This window comes from Maylandia zebra, linkage group LG7, assembly GCF_041146795.1.
Source record: "Maylandia zebra isolate NMK-2024a linkage group LG7, Mzebra_GT3a, whole genome shotgun sequence".
Taxonomy (NCBI): Eukaryota; Metazoa; Chordata; class Actinopteri; order Cichliformes; family Cichlidae; genus Maylandia; species Maylandia zebra.
In genome coordinates, this window is record NC_135173.1 from 63,175,216 (window position 1) to 63,195,609 (window position 20,394).

At 41.0% G+C, this 20,394-nt stretch overlaps 1 protein-coding gene across 1 annotated transcript in view; it reads left to right on the forward strand.

The window, feature by feature from the left end:
- The first annotated feature begins 294 nt into the window (after positions 1–294).
- Positions 295–20,394, forward strand: part of spon1b (spondin 1b) — a 131,287-nt gene continuing 111,187 nt past the window's right edge. Inside the window, exons 1-2 of the mRNA XM_014413055.2 lie at positions 295–817; positions 2,075–2,181. Coding sequence (XP_014268541.1) covers positions 592–817; positions 2,075–2,181 — 333 coding nt within the window. The 5' untranslated portion in view covers positions 295–591. The remainder of the gene's footprint in view (positions 818–2,074; positions 2,182–20,394) is intronic.

The following is a 20,394-nucleotide window of genomic DNA, read 5'->3' on the forward strand; positions in this document are numbered from 1 at the left end:
AGCATTTCAGGAAAAAGACTCACAGGTCTGTTCCTGCTTCACTTTGCAAGTAACTAGACTTTTACGGTTGTAACGACTTCCTGGTGTCTTTAAGAGTGTTTAAAATCTGTTTTTACATTAGACCACCAGGCAAAACAGTTTTAATTTCCCCCACGAGAACCACACAGACTGAGTGTTACTGTGCGTATTTCAGGCGAACGGAGGAAGGAGGGTGGGAGGTAAACGGTCCTCATTAAGCTACCGTTTGGACTTTCCCTCAAGTCCTTCAAGTCTGCTTTCAGTCTCTCTATCAGCACCACTGACTGATTTAGGAACAGCAGCAGCGGCAGCAGCTCTTCATTCACTCTCCCCTCTCAGGACCGCTTTACCGTGGTGCGCCCCAGACGCGCGCTCTCCTCACTTCAGGATGGACTCGTCTCCTTCTCTTCACCTTTACCACTGACTGTGACGCTGCCGTAGTTCAGTGGGAGTTCCCGGGGGAGGGGGCAGGAACTGTTCTTCTGTCCGCTGTTTCGCCTTTCCCCTGCTGGGTTGTGTATTGTTTTGATTGAACTGCCAGCGTACGCTCCATCTCCGGGCTGCAGTTCCGAGATGGGGATGTATCTGCATCTGCTGCTTTTGCAGTACTATTTCGTCTCGAGTTTTGTGTGCAACGCCATCGCGTTCGTGGAGGAGCCCTTCGGAGGGAGGTCGGACGGGTACTGCGGGCGGATCCTCCGGGCGCAGACCCACGGGACCCGGAGGGATGGGCACCATGAGTTCAGGCTCAGAGTGGAGGGAGACCCGGATACCTACCGGCCTGGCAGCACTTACAGAGGTAGAGTTGGCTTGTTTTGACACTTTGCGCAATTAGCGCGCAATCCTCAGAAAATTTAGCAAGTGGATTGTTTGCCAAGTTGAAACAGAGGCACGTGTACTTTTCAATTTCTGCTGTGTTTCACTTCCAAAACCACAACTATGTGTAATCACATGTTCTCACTGGCATCAAGGTAATAACCACAGCAATCACATTTTATTAGAAAATTGTAGCCTGAAGGACGCAATTTTCCAAACCCAGTCTGCTTCCTCTGGCCCCTTCTGGGAGAGTACTGGTTTGATAAGGATACTTAGAGTTATAATGTCTGACCGATATTCACTTCCTCTTCTCTCGTTGCCAGGAAATGGACGCAAACACACACTAACATACAAGTATCCACAGGAAGACTCACACAGATCTGGCTCCAATTAAGCTGACCCCTACAAATTTAAACTCCTCCTATCAGATGAATATGAGCACGTTTCAAAAAAGGCCTCTTTGGCCTGTGGCACAGAGATTGTTGATGAGTTTAGAAGAATCACTAATCAATTGTAATCACAATTCACTGGCATGTTTTAAGTACAAAGCTTCTTTTTTTTCTAAAAATTGAAATGAGTCCAGTGGAAGAGTGTTGGATGTGACCTGATGTGCTGCAGTTTTGCTGCAGGCATTTAAAACACGGATTGTAAAAAAAGAAAAGAAAAAAAAGGTCACCTTGTTTTAAAATCTCCCTGCTGTGATCATACCCCTGATCATGCAATGTTTTTGGCTGTGACACCACATTTCAGCAATCCATGTCTAAATTTTAATCAGCTATCAGGGTCCTATGAAGGACACCACCAAAAAAGAAATATCCCCCAGCCTTCATGGTGCTTAAGTAGGAAATAAGTTGACTAAAAAAACCAAACAGATAAAGCTGATAATATTGACACTTCTCCTCAGCGCCAGGAGCAAATTTAAGACAAATAGTATGAAAGTCAAGGTAAGGCTGAGCCAAATAAAATTTCACCCACATCTCATTATCTGGCTCCTGTTCCTGACCTGTTCCCCACACAAAACTCCAAAAAGATTTATAGTTTTATAGTCTTTTTTTATTCTGCTGTGAGATGCTAAACTAGTATTTATATCCCTCACTCTTCCACATCAGTCCAATACTCAAAGGAGTGCTGCTTTCACATGTTTCCCTGGGTGACCCTCTGTAACAGCAAGACCCTGATGTAACAATGTAAACGCCTCTTTTGTGTTATTGTTGAGTTTCAATGCACACATCTTTTACAGTGGTCCTCCTGGCAACCAGCCCTGCTTATTTCAGAGGCTTCACTCTCATCGCACTGAAAGAGGGCAGAGAGGGCACCACAGATGACGACTACACCGGCCAGTTCCAGGTAAGGCTAAGCAGGTGTGGAGAGAAGGAGGAAGGAGGTGGGATCGCTGCATACCGAATGTGCTCTTTGCTCCTTGGGAAAGTTCCCAAAAGATGAACTCATTTGTATGCTTTAATGCACATGGGATTCGACTTAGCTGCTCCCTGCTGTCTTCTGGTACGGAGGTTAAAGGAGGTATTGCTGACAGATGCAACACAGCTTCCCTGGATGAAGCTAGAAAGCTGTTGTGGTGGAAAAAGAAAGAGATTCTTGCTACCGCTTTGGTGCAGCTCTTTCAGGGTGAGGCAGACATGGCATCATTCCCTGCTAAATAGCAGATATTTCTTTCAGCGGAAGAAGGGGAAGGCAGAGGAGGAGAGAAAGAGGCATATAGGGACGGAGAGAAAAGAGATAAACAAGGAGAGTTAAGAGAGCGAGATGTGAAATGTTTGGTTCAGTAGTAACACAACTCCCACTGAGCGGCAGAGAGCTCCTGAAGAGAGGGCCAGACTTCCTCAATTACCTCCTGCTCAGTGTAAACAGGAACACACATCTGTAGCTGTGTTTCAACATGCTGATCCTAACCAGACTCTTACCAAACATGAGCGAGAGGCCGCTTTCATGTAACCATGGGTTTAAAGAGAGGACTGAGAAGGTTTAACCACTTGTTTTAGCCAGTGAGTGTCAGTTATTTATCAATCTCTTTGTCCTAAACCACAAGCTTCCATTTCAATCATGCTAGGAACATCTGTGTTTGCTGGACCTCCATGGCTTTGGTTAAACAGCTTAGTGGAAACCCGATGATCCCAGTAGAAAGAGTGAAAGTTGGAATCTGGACAGCCAATCATATATGAACTTTCCCACGTTTGAAGCAGTTATCTTAAATCCGTAACACTGTGCGGAACGACTTCTCTCTCTTTTTTTCAGCATTTGTCTTATTTACTTCAAAACACACTAATTAAAGACACCCCGAGGAGAGTTTGACCACAAGGAGAGCAATGTTTTTAAAAGTGGCTTTTTTTTTTTTAGCTGCTATCAGACGGTGACTGAAATGAAAACAAGTATGTGGGTGGTGCGATGCTTATTCCTGCTGCTGGTTTCACACTACAAAATCAAACCATTAGAATATTGTGACTCCTGACCACTCCACCACCACCGCCTCCATCTGCCCATCAGGCCTAATCACCAGAGAGTTTTCTGTTTTTTAGGCACAAGCTGACAAACTAGCTCATGTATGTAATTAGATTACTACAGCCTTTAACTGTTATTTATGCAGCCTAACAGGCTGAAAGAGCCTCGAAAGTTAGTAGAACTAAAGACCTTCACAAGTAAAATTAAAACAGTAAGTTTCAGGCAAGTGCTATGACTTAACACAGTTTGCCTTAACTTGTTCCGCTGATATTCATCCACTACCAATTATGGTACGCTGAATCAGTCACCGCTTTCTCTGCTCTGGCAGCGGTGTATATGAAAACTGAGTCAGCAAAAGCTTGACCTATGTTGTTCTGGTTTTGACACACACAGTATGCCTTATGGTGGGCTATCGGTTGTTAACCCCCCTACAGAGGTGGGTCTAACAGCTTCTCTGGTGGAATCCCAGCTTCTCATTCTGTTGAACTTGGAAAACAGAGGTCTGTTGGTTGTGCTCTTTTTAAAAATGTATTTAAGTTTCACATTCAAATGCATTTTTTTGGAAAATTTTGTTTCTGTGATTGAATTTCTAGTATTTACTGACAGCTTTATTGTACATTAACATTTGTCATTGCAATGAATATAGCAAATCAGCGACACAGGCGACCAAATGTGCTAATAAAGATGGATGTATGCGAGGCAGTCTTTAAACTTCCTAAACATCACTAAGGGCTACATAATGCTTCAGCTAAATACAGTGTTTAGGATTGTTATAATAATCTTAACGCTGTCTGCTATCTCAGTAGCTTTGCATGAATCACAATCCAAAATAATTCTTATGAATTGGGATATAATTAAATTAAATACAATTTTATTTATACAGTGTCAAATCACAACAACAGTCGCCTCAAGGCGCTTTATATTGTAAAGCAATCATATGACCCCCTATGAGCAAGCACTTTGGCGACAGTGGGAAGAAACCTTTGGCAGAACCAGGCTCAGGGAGGGGCGGGGCCATCTGCCGCGACGAGTTGGGGTTAGCATCTTGGTGCAGCCCCTTAGTTCACTCTTTGTCTGAAACGAGCCGTATTTGCCGTTCTTCATTTAAAGACACTCACTTTTTCCAGCTTGCCTCACTTCAACACCCAAAAAAGTTCACATCAAACAACAACAAAAGACGGTTTCAAGTTGAACTTTACTTGAATAACGGTCAGGAAATCCTTGCCTGTTTATTTTCTAAGAAAAAAAATCCTTCACCTTACCTTTACTTTATATTTTCCACCTGTTTGTCCAAGCCTCACCTGCGGTGTTTCTGCACCCCATCAGTGGGGCTGGCCCTGACAAAAGGATTCAAGAGAAGAAAAAAAACACCTTTATTTCTTATACTGCAGATGCACTTCAAGGTGCTAAAAAATACAAATAATTAAACCTAGACATAAAAATTTCACTTATCAGTTCATCCCCCACATGCAACCTGGGTTCTTGGTTGCACACTGCACACTGTGGTGGGTCCCAAACACAGGTGATTCTGAACATTATTCCATTTGTATTTCTATATTTTTTATAGACAAACTTTAAATGTACTTTTAAATAAATCCATGTTGTGACATTAGTTTTCTTTTAAAGCATCTTTTTAAAGAAATGCATAAAAATGTCCAGGCTTTGCTGAAATATCCGTTTTTTCCAACATTCTTCAGGTGAATTGTTAATTCACAGTCATTTGTTCTGCCCGCAGAGACTAAAAGAGAGGGAGAGATTGAACTGATACTTAATATATTTGTTTACTGGTTCATTGGTTCATTTACTGGGCTGCTTTTGCTCTGGTAATTCTATATAGTGTGAAGTCTCACATGCCTGTCTTTGCCTCCTGCAGCAGAGTTGCCTCTAGGTTTGTTCTCCAACTTCTCAAACAAGAACATTTTTAATGAACATTCTTTGCAAATGATAAATGACAAACAGCAGCCAGAGGATAAACAACAACACACACCCCCAAAAAAGTCATCCATTAAAAACATTGAACACGAAAGAGAAAAACACCAACTGTTGAAACTAGCTGTGTGCTGGTCTGAAAAATTGAGTTCTTGAGGATGAAAGTGTTGTGAAAACCTCTTAAGGCAGAAAAAGTAAACTTTATAAATGTGGATTTTTCTTTCTAGCTCACTGTAGGAAAACAAAGATTCCAGAAACACCCCACATTGTTTGGTCGCTTGGTTTTGTCTGAATTCAGATGAAGGACATTCGGTGACATCTAATTCAGCTGGGCAGTCATGCAGTTCAGCTAACTAGCTTTTTGGTTTAAACAGTTCAAACTTCTGTGTGATTTCTGCTCCTTGCACCTCCCTGTCTCAACCTCAGAGTCCCAGCAGAGTCTGGAGTGAAGCTGATACCAGGGAGTAGGCAGAGAGCAGAAACTGGAACAGTGTGGGCTGAGCTTGAACTGAATTAAAGTTGACAATCTGCCTTTGCAATCTGTTTGATACATATTGGTAGAATCCATCAGATTCTCTTTGTTCTTTAATTGACAGTTATGATTTCCACTTTTCCCAAAAATGTGGGAAATGATTAAGGACCAATGAGATAAGCTCTTGTCAAAACCTTGTCAAGACTGCTTGGTTTGGAAAAGTTCTGAAAAGTTAATGTGGGGGTTGAAAAACAGATACCTAGCATAGTTCACTTGATTATCGAAATGCAAACTTTACTTTGGATTCACTTGGTAACAGAAACAAGTTATTAAGATGACTTCATTCATTAAATACGCTGTCCTTTGTGTCCCATTTTATAATAGTGGGTCGATAAGAGAAGATGCAGCATGACAGTGAGTCTGGCTTTTTATCTAAATGACCTAAATCCATCAAGCCAGGCTTCTCTTTATCATTGAGGTTTACATAATAATACTTGAAATGAGTTATGCACAACAATGCCTGAAACTTTATTTTCCTCAAGTTAATTATGCTGCTAGTTCTGCAAAGTCATGATTGTTATTGCGCATAGAAAGAGAAGCCAAATGAACACAGTTGTGTTTCCCTGTACGGCTGTTCTCTCTCCTTGCTCTCCGGTGCTCCGTTGTCTCTGGCAGCTGTCCTGGAATGTGCCCGCCTGCTGCTTCACTAAAACACCACAACTGAGAGCTGCTGCTCATAGTTTTTTTGCTTAAGCAATAATCTTCTCTTTGTCCCCATTACTACCATTAAAAGACTTCTGCCTTAATGTGTCAGACCTTGGAGAACATGTGCTGCCAGTGTGCATCTGTGAGGGAGACTCGGTATCGCACTCACCCGGCACTCATTGTCTGCTCTGAAATGTGTGCCTTTGTGCTTATACATGCGCTGAATGGGCATACGGGTATAAGAGTGGGACTGCGTGTGTGTTTTTCCCAGCCCTCCTTGTGTTACTGTGGGACGTGGGTCATATTTATCTAGGCCAGCAACGTGTTATTGCTCAGGGAGACAAACGGAGCTTGTTTGGATAAGCGAAGCGTTGAGCAGACGGGAGATATTATCTTCTTCTTTTTTTCTTGCACAGATTATCCGGGGTTCTGAGTTTAGCTGGGGATAAACAAACTCAATCCGTTTAAAGCCATAGGCTTGAGACAGAGGCAATTACACAAGCCAAGTAGAACTTGGAGAGCTATAAAGAAAAGGGTGTGAAGGATGTGTGCAGGGTTGGAATGATGGTGACCTGATATGTAGTGTAATCACCCTCTAAAGTAATCCTGCAGTAATTATTGCTTCTGTTAGCACCCAAAGCCCAAGCACCGCCTCTAACAGCCCGTCTCTGTTTTCTGATGGGCAGAAGATTACAAGGACAACTGTGTGCTTATTGACTTCAAGGAACTTCCAAGAGTTTACACAACTTCTATTTATTATGCCTGGCAAGCTGGTTGCTTCAGATGCTTGAGGTTTGCATAAATAATGCGCGCTGCTCTGATTAAGACTTATTAAATACATTATGCATCAAGACAATGAGTACAGGCCTCTTTGATTCTTTGGGGATTCAGTTCTAGCTCTTCGAGTGTCTGACAAAATGAATTCTCAGAAGTAGGTGACATATCATTTTAGGGCATTTTATAGCCATCCAAAACATATAAATAAATGATCGTTATGCAAATCTGCATCGCAGTTTAATCTAACATTATGGTTATTCAAGCAATACCCAAATACTGAGCAAGAGCATTTGCTGCACTTTGGTGTCTGATAACTTTATTCTGCTGCAATGAATGTGAATTTTAAATATCTGTCTGCAGGAAATATTTATTTGGCATAAGTAATTACAGCTCCATCACTGATTAAACTTAAACAACAGAAAACTGGTTCCCAGTAGGTTAATCTTCAAAAAAAAAAGAACTGATCTCATACTTGGTTCCTCACAACCATCACTCTTATAAGAACAACTAGAGATGGCATTGCCAGGAGTCGGACTTACAATGCACAACAGATAATTGAAAATTTTAAGATGTGTCAGTTCATTTCAATGACTAATGTCATCGATCAAGAAATGCACAAATCTGATGTGTCACCAACAAGCAGCCCTGATGAGGGGGCAGCTAATCTACTGAAAACACAGGCACATATTATTATTTGGTAAAATTAAAAGTAACAAAGTATCAGATTTTAAGCACTAAGAGGAAGGCGGGGTATACCCTGCAAAGGCACCATATGTTGCAGGGCTCATATTGGCAGACAACCATTTAGACTCACCAGCTAACCTAACCCTCATGCATGTCTTTGGGAGGAAGCTGAACATACAGAAAGGACCCAGCCTAGATTTGGACCCACGACCAATGAGCCATTACTGAGAGGCAACAGTGCTAACAGTCAGCCGTTGACGGGACTGTATGGGTCCTGCGGCTATTCTGAAGATGAAAACTGACAGCTCACATGGAACATAGGATTCATCAAGAGTGTGTCTGCTTTATTACAAACGTTCCCGACAAATAAATATGGAGTCTGTTTAACAGCTGACATGTTTAAAACGTAGAGAACACAGGATTATTTACCTTCAGATTCTGATCCATCCGGCGTAAAAGATTTTATTGCAAATGCACATATCACTCTTTGTTTATGGATGGTGTGTAATGCTGCAGGTATGTATTAAAATCAAAGGCAATAATCTGATTCACAGCCAGCTATGGGCAACAAACAGGAGATCCACTAATGTTTCTACAAACTCCCAAATTACATTTAGTGAACGATGTTATTCAAACAGGTTCAAACATCAAAAACACTTCATATTAGAAGCTTTGTGATGGATATTTCAGTGTTCAGGATACAATACAAGAGAAAAGTAGCCTAAAAGAGAAAAAACATACATCACTGTCCTCTAACATATGCACACCCAAAGCACTATTTTTTATTTTTATTACCTAAATCAAAATATTATGTGCTCATGCTTAGATTTTTGTTGTAAGCAATTACCAAACTGGTAATATTTCCTTATTGATACATTGGTTGTTTTTGAAATTTTATTTGCTGATAAACCAGAAAAACATATTGGACCCCAAAACCAGTAATAGAAAACACTACTGCAGCAACACCACTGCAAAACAACCAGTGAATAGCTTGTTTGATGGAACACAAAATAGAGGTACCAGGTCTTGCAATTAAACTCTTCTTCTTCTTTTGAAGTAAAGTTTCGCCCTCTGACATTATACTAATTACACTGTTTGACTGACGGTCGATCGCTGGGAAGTTGTGTGCAAAAAATAGCACAACGAAGCTCCAAAAATGAAGACCAAATTAGGATCCAAAGATTTCCTCCCACTTGACAAATTCCTAATAACACAGTATTGTGTGAAATTGTGGTTTAATCTACATTACTGGAATAATAGCTCAGGCAAAATTACTTGCAAAAGGAAAAACTTTAGCCCTGCGACAGACTGGCGACCTGTCCAGGGTGTACCCCGCCTTTCGCCCTATGACAGCTGGGATAGGCTCCAGCGCCCCCCGCGACCCTGAAAAAGGATAAGCGGAAGCGAATGGATGGATGGATGGAGGAAAAACTAATTGCCACTGTTTGCTGTCACGGAAATTATCATCACTTCATTTTTAGTGTTTGGAAGGAAAAAGTGATCGAGGGTGACTGCAGTGGTCTCCACTCTCTGTGACTCACTTTGGGTCTGTGCAGGAGCCTGTATAGTTTGTTCATGCTGTTTCGTGCTGGCAATAGCCTAAACAATCTCTGTGGGCCAAAAGAAGTTGGAAGACAGGCACATGCATACATACACAAAGGGACCCAATGAATATGCATATTAAACATGTTTATCTGTTAGAAAAATGACTGGATAAGGTATTATTCAAGTTAAATTGCTACCGTGGACTCTAGGCGAGGCTTTCTGCCATTTGGAATAAACCAGTAACCTTTCATACAGTTATTCACCTTTTATGTTCCTCCCATTTGAACTGTTTATATATGCTTAATGTTCATTGTACCAGAGATTTTGTTTGACTAAAACTAAGGTCAGCTGCTTACTGACTGATAGATAAAGGTAACTTACTGAAAAAGTCTAATGTTCTGTTTTTAAATGTATTTATTTAGTTATTTTTGTTGGTTTTAACTTCTCCAGATTCACGCATACACAGAATGAAACAGCTGGTTACCATGGAAGCGAAGCCAGCAATCTGGTAACCCATTGGTTATCATCTGATGACTTGTCACTGAGTGCTGTCACCAGAAGCAATGAGTCTTCCTGTGTAACTATCACATATTCAGATATTTGATATCTAACATCATCAAAGCATCCAGGTCAAGACTTCCTGTTTGTGTGCCGGTCATTGTTTACAGCCTGACTGTAACAATGCAAATACATTCTTCAAAATCTACTGTGATATTAAAGCCAAGGGTTTTTGTGGTTGCATTAAGGCCCATGATTTCATATAGAGAGTACCCAGAAAGCTTGCAGTACCGGGATTTTGCCTGCTGCCTACAGATTCTGCACATTGATATGCAAATGTATATTTGTAGAGATCGAAAAGTCAGTGACTATATAATTAAGTTTGAGAAACAGGTTAAAAACAGTTTTCTGTCATACAAAGTCTTTTTACTGTGGGTCAGTCATTAAGTGTGCCCCCTAAATATGCTGTTTTGTCAAGGTGACAGACTTGTCTGATGTTTTCAGCGCTTTTATCACCACATGTCAATAATGTGAGAAAAGAGAACACAACAAACTGAAAGAAGGGCAGGAAGCAAATCATTTGAGACTTCATAAAAAACCTGGCAGACCATTTCTAGTGTGCATGAACACAAACAAGAGATGAAGACTCTTTGGTCTGATCTTTGTGACAGCAAAACGGTTTTAAGAGTTTCTCTGAAATGACCCCCGCAAACCATTAGTGCTCTATAAATGTGGATATCACTGTAAAAGAAGGAGATTTTAAAAAGAGCTTTGGGGCTTTTTTTTTATATGAAATAGACCCAATGAACAATGCACTCCCTCTTTTTCAGCGTTATTTTGTGTAATTGAATGCCAAAAGCCACAGAATTGGCTCCATTTGCTAGGAAATAGAGCCACACACACACACACATATGTCTGATTTTTTTCTTTTTCTTTTACAGAGTAGCTGTTTGGATTTGTGACACTTCTCCCTTGGTTGGGTGGCTCAGACAAAAAATGTAATATGATGCAATATTGGTGATAGCCCCAAGATCTCGGCGGTGTTCTGCAGTAATAGCACAGCTTTGATTGATGGAAAGCTCAAGGCAAAATGTCGGTGCCTCCAAGGTCTTCATCAAGACAAGAGAACTTTGTTACTTTCTGAAATAAGCTCGTCTTCAAGTGTTGACGTGACATTTCAATCTATCTTTCTGTCTGCTTATGTTTTTCCTCTGAAAAGTTTTATCTTTGCACTCAAGTCCCAAAGGTTTTAACTGTATTCATTCCTTTGTAACTGCTTTGCATTTAATTACTAACTTGCAAAGTCTGTGCACACACCAACCGAAACCAAAAAAAACGCCAACACGCATAGCATTGCACACTAATATCACTCTTATTGTCAGATTTCTCTGGGGATCGTGGGTTTGCATTGTCTGTCTTGAGCTCTCTGTCTCTTTGTTTTGTGTGTGTGTGTGTGTGTAAGCACAGTTCTGCGTTTGCTTGTGCAGGGACTCTGAAGCATCTGTGTTTACTGTCTCAACATGGAGCAAGAGATTGAGAGAGCGAGATTGAGACAGACAAACCGTGGCGTGGACACTCGTAGACATCGGGGTGTGCAGTGAAAATAAATGCTGCTTTGCGAGTCTTCTCACACGCCTTCACTCGTTCTTTCAGGGTCTTTCCATTGCTTGCACATTTTGGGTGATTGAACAATATGGGTTGAACATTCAATGTGTCTGACTTTTTTAGTAGCTTTACTGTTTACAGAATAGTCATGACAGAAATATCACCACTGTGTAAGTAGTTGTTCTTCTACAAGGCTGTCCGTAATGGGGATTTTATTGTCTGGACTTAAAGCCTCACTGCGATTAGTGCAGTTGCAGATTTGCATACTTGTCTTAATTTAAGACTCGCCTGTCTTCAGACTGTTTTTCGTGCAGTGACTTTAAAGCCAGTGTTTCAGACTGGAGTCTTTACTTGTGACCTTAACCTTCTTGACTTCTAACATTAGATTATCTTGAAGTGGCATTTCATTTATCTCTCTTAACTGTGTCCTTTTCCAGACTTGGGACTTGCCCTTTTTTAGCATAGCACTTCATATTGACATGATCGTATCCCACACTTGCTGCATGTTTTTCAACTCCATTACCATGATGTGAATCTGCTGGTCCACCAGTCCCAACTGTTCTTTATCAGGTTTGGACTTTGTTACATGGCATATTATCACGCTGGACGTAGCAATCAGGTGATGGGCACACTGTGATCATAAAAGGATGCACATGGTCAACAACAATACTGTCATCTTTAAACAATGCTCATCTGGTACAAGGGTTACCAACTGAGCATCACCTCCGGCCAGAACTGTTAATACAGGGCAGGATGGAGCCACGGTTTTATGTTATTTATGTCAATTTTTGACCTTACAATCCAAATGTGGCAGCAGAACTTGAGGCTCATCATACCAGGCAAAATGTTTCCAATTTTTTGTTGTCCAAATCTGGTCAGCTTTTTCAAATTGTAGCCTCAGTATCCTGTTTTTACCCGACAGGCGTGGCATCCAACGCTGTAGTTCGTCTGCTTCAAGATTTGATATGTTGTGCATGCAGAGATGGTCTTCTGTATAACTCATCTGTAACCAGGGTTTATTTGTCTTACTGTTGCCTTCCTATCAGCGTAAAGCAGTTTGACCATTCTCCTGACCTCTAACATCGTGAAGGTATTTTAGCCTAAAGACCTGCAGTCACTGGGCATTTTCTCCTTTTCAGACTGTTCTCTGTAAACTCTAGAAATGGTAGCATGGGAAAATCTCAGTATGTCAGTAGTTTCTGAAATACTCAAATACTCAGAGAAGTCTGTCTGAGACCAACGATGTTCAAAGTCACTTAAATCACCTTTCTTCCCCTTCAATGTACAGAGTTGCTGCCATGTGATTGGCTGATTATATATATGTTTTACAAACAGTTAAAAGCATCAACTTAACAAACTGTCTGGTTAGAATTATTTTTTTTTTTAAGTATTAAATAAAAAAAACAAAACAAGACATGACCGTGATGCTGAGTAAAGCGCTGGGTCAACATGACAGCACTGTTCTGAAAATAAGCACTGCTGTGATGCATTCATTTTTGATCTGTTCTTTAGGCCATAATAAAAGGCTCATTATGCAGTGTAAATGCTGAATAGATCAATGGTGGAATGAGTGTTTTGAAAAGTTTGCAAGGTAGTCATGCTGGATATTAAATGCTCTGAAAGTTGTATTTCAGCCTGGATAAAATGAAGTTAAAGTGCTACAGTTTCCAACTTGAGAAACAGTGAATGATGTCATTTCTGTGGATCAACCTTTAAAGTCAACTTGAAGATTCACATTTAGAAATGAGAAAACTGTATTCTTGTCTTTCTGACATAGATCTCGGGTAGCACCACAGCCATCCTTTGTCCAACTATGATTTTAGCATCTTGTTTTCACTTACACCACTAAAGTAGAAGGCAAGCAGGGACAAGTTCCCCTTATAATTAGAGCATGTGCATTTACATGCAAATTAAGTATCTGAAGGCAGTCTTCACTTTACTCTGCAGAGTTAGCAAGTTCACTCACTCTTCAGACAGAGAGCAGTCGAGAACTGCCATTATGAGTTACAGTTGACCTTGGCCTGAAAATTCTGTCTTGACATGGAAATTAACTTTCTTGACCCAGGTGCTTTTTCCTTACCTAAATTTGGACTGGGTCTTCCCTGTGTTCACTTTGACAATCTGAAATATCTATCTTGACTTGTTTTGGGTTGGGTTAAGACGTAACTGTCTTAAATATGCATGGGATATGTTTTAACCTATAATGTACACTATATGCCAAAAGTATTGACTCACCCACCCAAATGATTGAATTCTGGTGTCCCAGTGGAAGTGATTAGGCATGCAGACTGCTTCTACAAACATTTGTAAAAGAATTGGTCGCTCTCAGGAGCTCAGTGAATTCCGGCAGATAGGATGATACCTTTTATAACCCAGTTATGAAATTTCCTCACTACTAAATATTCCACATTCAACTGTTAGTGGTATTATAAGAAAGTGGAAAGACAGCAACTCAGCCACGAAGTAGCAGCCTCCTAGTTCAAGTGAAAGGAACTCTTAAGAACTCGCTTCAGCATACTTAGACAGTTTGGAAAATCGCCTCCTTCCAACTTTGTGTGAACAGTTTGGGGATGGACCCTTCCTGTTCCAACAGGACGGCGCACCAGTGCACAAAACAAGGTCCATAAAGACATGGATGAGTGAGTTTAGTCTAGAAGAACTCTACTGGCCTGCACAGAATCCTGACCTCTGTTCGGAAGTCTATGCAGCTTCTGAACGAAAGGACAAAAATTCCCATCAATAACTCCTAAACATTGTGGAAAGTGAATTGTGCGTCTATTGTAAACAGACTGCAGTGCTGTCTGATAGGCAAACCAATCTGATATAACATGAGGAGGATCACACACTCTGTAGCACTGTTGTGCTCTTTCTCTCAATGTTAAATGTTCACCAGCACTGTTACAGAAATTAAGCAGAGTTTTCCTCATGTCTAGACTGCATCTTTGCGCCATCCTTGTACATGTTCTGTTTTGAATCCACCTCGTTATTCTTAATATATGTTTAGATTCCTCTGTCAAAAAACTCTGCCTTTCTCTCAACCCAATGTCTCCCTCTTTTTGTCCTCAGGACTTTGGGACTGGGTGTTAGGTCATTGTTATTGTTGAGGCGAAGCAGCTGTAGAATGCTAGCTACTAGGTCAGAGGTCATGTGTGGATGTGTGCTTTTGTTTTTTGTGTGTGTTTAGTCTATTAAAATGTCTGACAAGGTCCAAGTACCGAAGGGACTGTGCTAGACATGTCATGAATACACAAGTTTGTTATTATCCAAAGCCTCTCTCAGGGACTCTCAAATTGTCTGCTTTCCCACAACTTTGCTTTCAGCCCAAACTGGTGTCATTTCTGTGATTCCGAGTAGCAAAAAGCAGCAATTGTCAATGTCATCAAAACTGCTTCTGATATTGTCTTAAGATTAAGCATAAATGGTAAAACAAATCATATTAAAACTAAATTTACACTCTGTTTTCACCATCATATAATACATGAAACATTTCATTTTTCTTGCCGTGTGATGAAGATGAGACCTCTCGTTCTGTGCATCAACTTATACTATAAGCGTATTCTTGTGTTCTGGCTGTCCTGTAAGTATAGTTTTGTTTTTTTGTTTTGTATCTTTAGCCATCAGAATTGTTGCCTGAAGGCCAAGAAAGATGCCAAGCGGATTTACCAATTGGATCATCATGGCCTTGCCATATTGGTCCATTTGATTGACCTTTATTATAATTATGTATTTATTTTATTTTATTTTCGGTTGTTACAGATGGGACAGACATGACTGGGGGATAGGACAGGGAGAAAGAATGAAAGAAAGAGAGGGAGAGAAAGAAAAATAGAGGGGAGAAGAGACGGTGAGAAAGTGGGGAAGAAAAAAAAAGAAACACAAGCAAAACACGTGGATAACCTGTATGGAGATAAGAAAGAACAGAAGAGAAAACAAACAAAAAGAGCAATACAATAAATACAAAGCCATCACAATAAACTAGCTAACAGTAGATAACAGCAGATACTAAATATTACATGTTATTGTGCAGTACGCAAGATTGACAGCACACAATGTGCTTTGAGGCAGCAGCCAAGAAAGGTGTAGTTTGTGTCTGTGAACACCCGTGTGTACACCTGTGTGCATACCTGTGTGGATCAGCACACTTGTATTCAAAAGGTTTCTCCGTGTAACGATCTGCTAGGGAGTGTGGGGAGCCATAGCCCCGTCCCCCAGGCCATGAAGCAGGTATGGAGGAGATCCAGGCCCCAGACATCCAGAGGCCCCAGAATGCGAGGACCCAAGGAGGACCACCAGAGGGGCAACCGTGCCACCCTCCTGGGAAGAGCTGAGGAGAGCCCCAAACGAGAGGTCACCCAGCAGCCCCAGAGCAGAGGCCAGAGGGGGTTGCAGTGACGTGCCCGCGGGCTCTGCTGGCAGCCAGCTGTGCCAGAGAGGACCGGGCCTCAGGCCCAGAGGCAGACACAAACGTGCATTCCCACCCCTATATACACAAACAAATACTCGGCACTCACCCGACGTGGAGACAGACACAAATAGACACTGTACACTCATTCACACTCCCCAAACATACTCTATGGTATGGTTTGTCCCTCTGGGGGTGGGGGTACCCGGACCCAGGAGATTTAACCCTTTTCTCTGTGGTGGAGAAAAGCAGACTGCCTCCTTATCTGCAGTAGCAGGGAGGCCCCGCATCCCAGACCCCAATCCGACGGCCAGCACCTCCTCCCAGCCCCCCAGCCCCGACGGTTAACAGAATGGGGGTGAGTGAAGACCCCAAACCTCCCTCCGCCTGCTCATATGTAGTGTTGCTGCGTGCTGTTCTAAAGTGCATTTAAAACACAGGAGGGCATGGTGCTTCCTGCCAGAGAGCAGCACGGCTCCTCCCGAAAACCCTCAGTGTCTATATGCATTTAAAATTAAAGGGTAGGGCACCAGCGCCAGAGGGGGGTTTGAATACACCGACCATCCTCTGGATGCTGTATAATGTACCCACCCCCAAGCCCCTATATGTATGTGTGATGAGAGTATGAGTAATGTGGATGTCTAGGTTGCGGAATAAAATTGACAGTGTTATTTTTAGAAACTCCCACCATGCTGTTAGAGAAGAGCTGATGTTGACGCTTTTAAAGCATTCATGTTGTTTGATGTTTGAGCTGGTAAATGGTAGGTCTGAAATCTCTAGATTATTACATAGTGCCTGTTCAACATCTATCCAGGGTTCATCTAAGAAGGTGTGTTTTAACCATCTAGAGATGAACTGAAGCCTGTTGGCTAAAAAGTAGTGATTAAAGCCGGTCGGAGGAGGCACGCTCCGTTTTGCGTAACTATTTTTAAATCCAGGTAGCAGTGCAACCACATAAGCTAGCGCAATAGTTTTTTTTTGCATATGAAACCGGAGGAGTTGTACTTACATGTTATGCCATCAGCTTGTCCTAAGTCACAGTTTCCTTCCATATATAGCTTTGCAAAAACTGCATAAAAAGCACTTGCAGCAACAAAAACATAATATTCCAGAAACACGCTTTGCCGATCTGATCAGCTGTTTGTAACACTTCCTATGTCCATCAGCGCGAACTATTGCATGTCCGCCATGTCCTGGAAACCGGAATTGACGCCATTTTGCAGAAATGTAGTTTTTTACCATCAGGGCCTTATGAGCCTGTACTGGTGTTTTTAAAAGTTATGTTTGATTTTATGACTTTCTGTGTCGTTTCTCGGATGCTTAGGACTCATATTGCACTGCTGGAAATAGTTTATTTTGATGCATATGCTGTTTTTTTTTTTTGCAAATTTGCATTATAATATTTATTTTCTTTTTGCCTGCAGTATATAAAAATTGGTGTATTTCAAAAATAAAACTATGGCGACACTCAAAATAAATTTCCTGTGGTGGGAAACTATTTTGTGCAACTTTTTGTATTTACAGTTTTGAGGGATAAGCCTCTTAAATTTCTCTAACTAGAAACAGGGCTCTAGAGTGCGACCAATTTGGTCGCAAATGCGACCAAATTTTTTAGTGGTGCGACTAAAAAAGATATTTGGTTGCACCTGTGCGACCAAATGTTCGGGTAGCAAAAAAAAAAAAAAAATCTGCAACCTTCCCTGTGGTCAACAACAGACACACATTATGCCCCTATCGTGGACTAAACCAATCAGAGATAGTAAGGGGCGGGACCTCTCTGATTGGCCGTGGTCCAGTTGAAAGTGCAGGTGGAAGTGGGAGGTGAGTAGCTTGAATAAAGCGATATCAATTCATTAAATCCTGAATCGACTTTTAAATATAACTGTGTTTTGCCAGAAACTCCAGATTCTCAGATTAAAGCTCACAAAACCATTTCAACAACAACCAAACAGCAAATGAGAGCAGGTACACGGATTCCACACAGAGACGTAAACACAGAGCGGACCGACTCATCAGAATCAACTTTGTCTTTCTCGGCTTTCTCACCCGACGGCCCGCAGATGGACACGCTGTCGGAGCTTAGCGATTCTGATGCGTCCGGTCCGCGCTGTGATTATGTCTTTTTGCGCTGATTCTGAGCTGCAGGTTTTGTCTCTCCAACCAAAATCCACCGAGCCAGCAGCAAAAGAAGCAGCAAACTGCGCTTCACATTTGATCAATGTCCTCATGGATTTTGCTGTTTTGCTTCCACGACTATTAAAATCACACTTCATGCACAGCTAGCTCTCTCCCTATGTCTCTCTGTACTTCAAGAACAGTTTCCCGTCTCCAATCTCTGTTTTCTGTATTATTCATTCGCTTATTGCCTACCAGTCTACCGTTGTTTACAGCGCTGTCGGCTGCTGTCTTTTTCTTTTCTTTTTTTCACTTAAATGACCTCGGACAAGAAAGCTTGTTTTTTCTGTTGTTCAATACTGAAGAAATTTAAACTTTATATGCAGAACATTGTAGAATATTTTAAGGTTATCTGCTATAAAAAGCCAGACCAGGAAAATCTCCTTCATGTTTTTCTGTGTTTTATTCTCAGTTACTTTCACACAAAGGCATCTGCTGTGATGTTCACAATTCTGATGAAGTCAGTACTGATAAATGATCAGAATTATAATATTTCTGACTGTATGAGGCTAAGTTGAATCGAATCGGGACTTTGAAAACCGGAATCGAATGGATTATAGAAATCAGTGATGATACCCAGCCCTAGTGAGCAGCCTAGGCACGACAGAAGTGGATGTAGCTGTAATAAGAAAGGAACTATTGCTAACTTTTCTGTTAAGGCCTGATCCTTCTGAAATTCATAGCCAGTGCTCTGACACGGTGTCATCAATCTTTGAATGCTAAAAAAGCACAGTGTATCCAGAAAAACACATTATATTATATAAATTATTATAAAATTTGTGTGCGCCTAACTTTGGTGCTGGTACGCCTAACTTTTTAAAGTTAGGCGTACCGGTACGCCCATGGCAAAAAGTTAGTCTAGAGCCCTGTAGAAATATATGTTAAAAAAACAAAAACGATTATGGAAGGAGCAATTAATCGGAAGAACTGTTGATTTTGACCAGTTAATTGTCACGGTTCTGGGTCCGTTGGACCCAGTATTTTGAGTTTATTGTGTTTTGATTTAAGTTTGCATCAGGGATTGTGTTCTTGTTCTCTTGTCGTGTTATGGTAATGTTTATGTCTATTATTAGAGTTCCATGTTCTGTTTATCTGGGTTTAAGATGTGGGTTTAGTTTCATATGTCATTTCAAGTCTGTCTCTGTCTAGTCTGTGTCTTAGTAAAGTGTGTTTTGTTTCCTGTTTTATTGTGAAGGTCTGCGTCTCATGTGAGTGTGTTCAGTTTTACCTTTGTCTCGTCTTGTTGATTATTCCCAGCTGTGTTTCCACCCTGTGTCATCTGTGTGTTTCCCTGCCGTCACCATCTTGTACCGTCGTCCACCTTGCTTCATGTTTGAGTTCCGGTTTGTATTCAGTAGTTTAGTTGTCTCCAGTCTAGTTTAGTTCGTGTTCCATTTGCTGTTTGTCTATATTTATTTCGTGTCCAATAAACCACCTTCACTCCTCCACTACTGCCTGCAATTGGATCCTCATTTATTATTTTTATACGGCTCATCTCACTCGCCGTGACATTAATTGAATAATCTGAGACTCTTGAGAAAGAGTTTATCAATGCAATTACCACAGAGAGATTGGTTTGTGAGTTTTGGAGAAAAAGTAACACATCATCTGCATAAAGGCTGATTTTATGTTCTACATTCTTACATTTTATGCCCTTAATTGTTGTAGCCTGTCTAATTGCTGCTGCTAGTGGCTCAATAAAAATTGCAAACAGTGAAGGGGAGAGTGGGCACCCCTGCCTGGTGCCCCTCAGGAGACAGAAGCTGGAGGATGTTTGGTCATTTGTTCTGACACAAGCTGTTGGGGAATTATATAATATTTTTAACCAGCTTACGAAAGAGTTTCCAAAACCAAATTTGTGTAAAGTTGCAAATAGAAATTTCCAGTTAACTCTGTATAGTTTATTATAATAATAGAAAAGCCAGCACACAATCTCACTCCTTATGTGCTGCAGAAAGTCATTAAATACAAGGACAGCACGCAAAAGTGTTTTGCTTCTATTTCACATTTTGTTGAAACATCAATTTCTGCTACATTTCTTTTATTCTGAAAACCTACAGAATATTTTATAGTAAGTAAGTAAGTAAAATTTATTTATATAGCACTTTTTAAGACAAAAACGCTGTTACAAAGTGCTTCACAAGAAGACATGTCAAACAAACAATATAGCAACATAAAGGAAGTATAAAAGCATATCAAACAAGCAATAGTACAATATAAATATAAAATAAAACAACATATTACGCATTAACATTACCCAAATGCCTGTCTAAACAGATGAGTTTTAAGCTGTTTTTTAAAAGAAGCCACC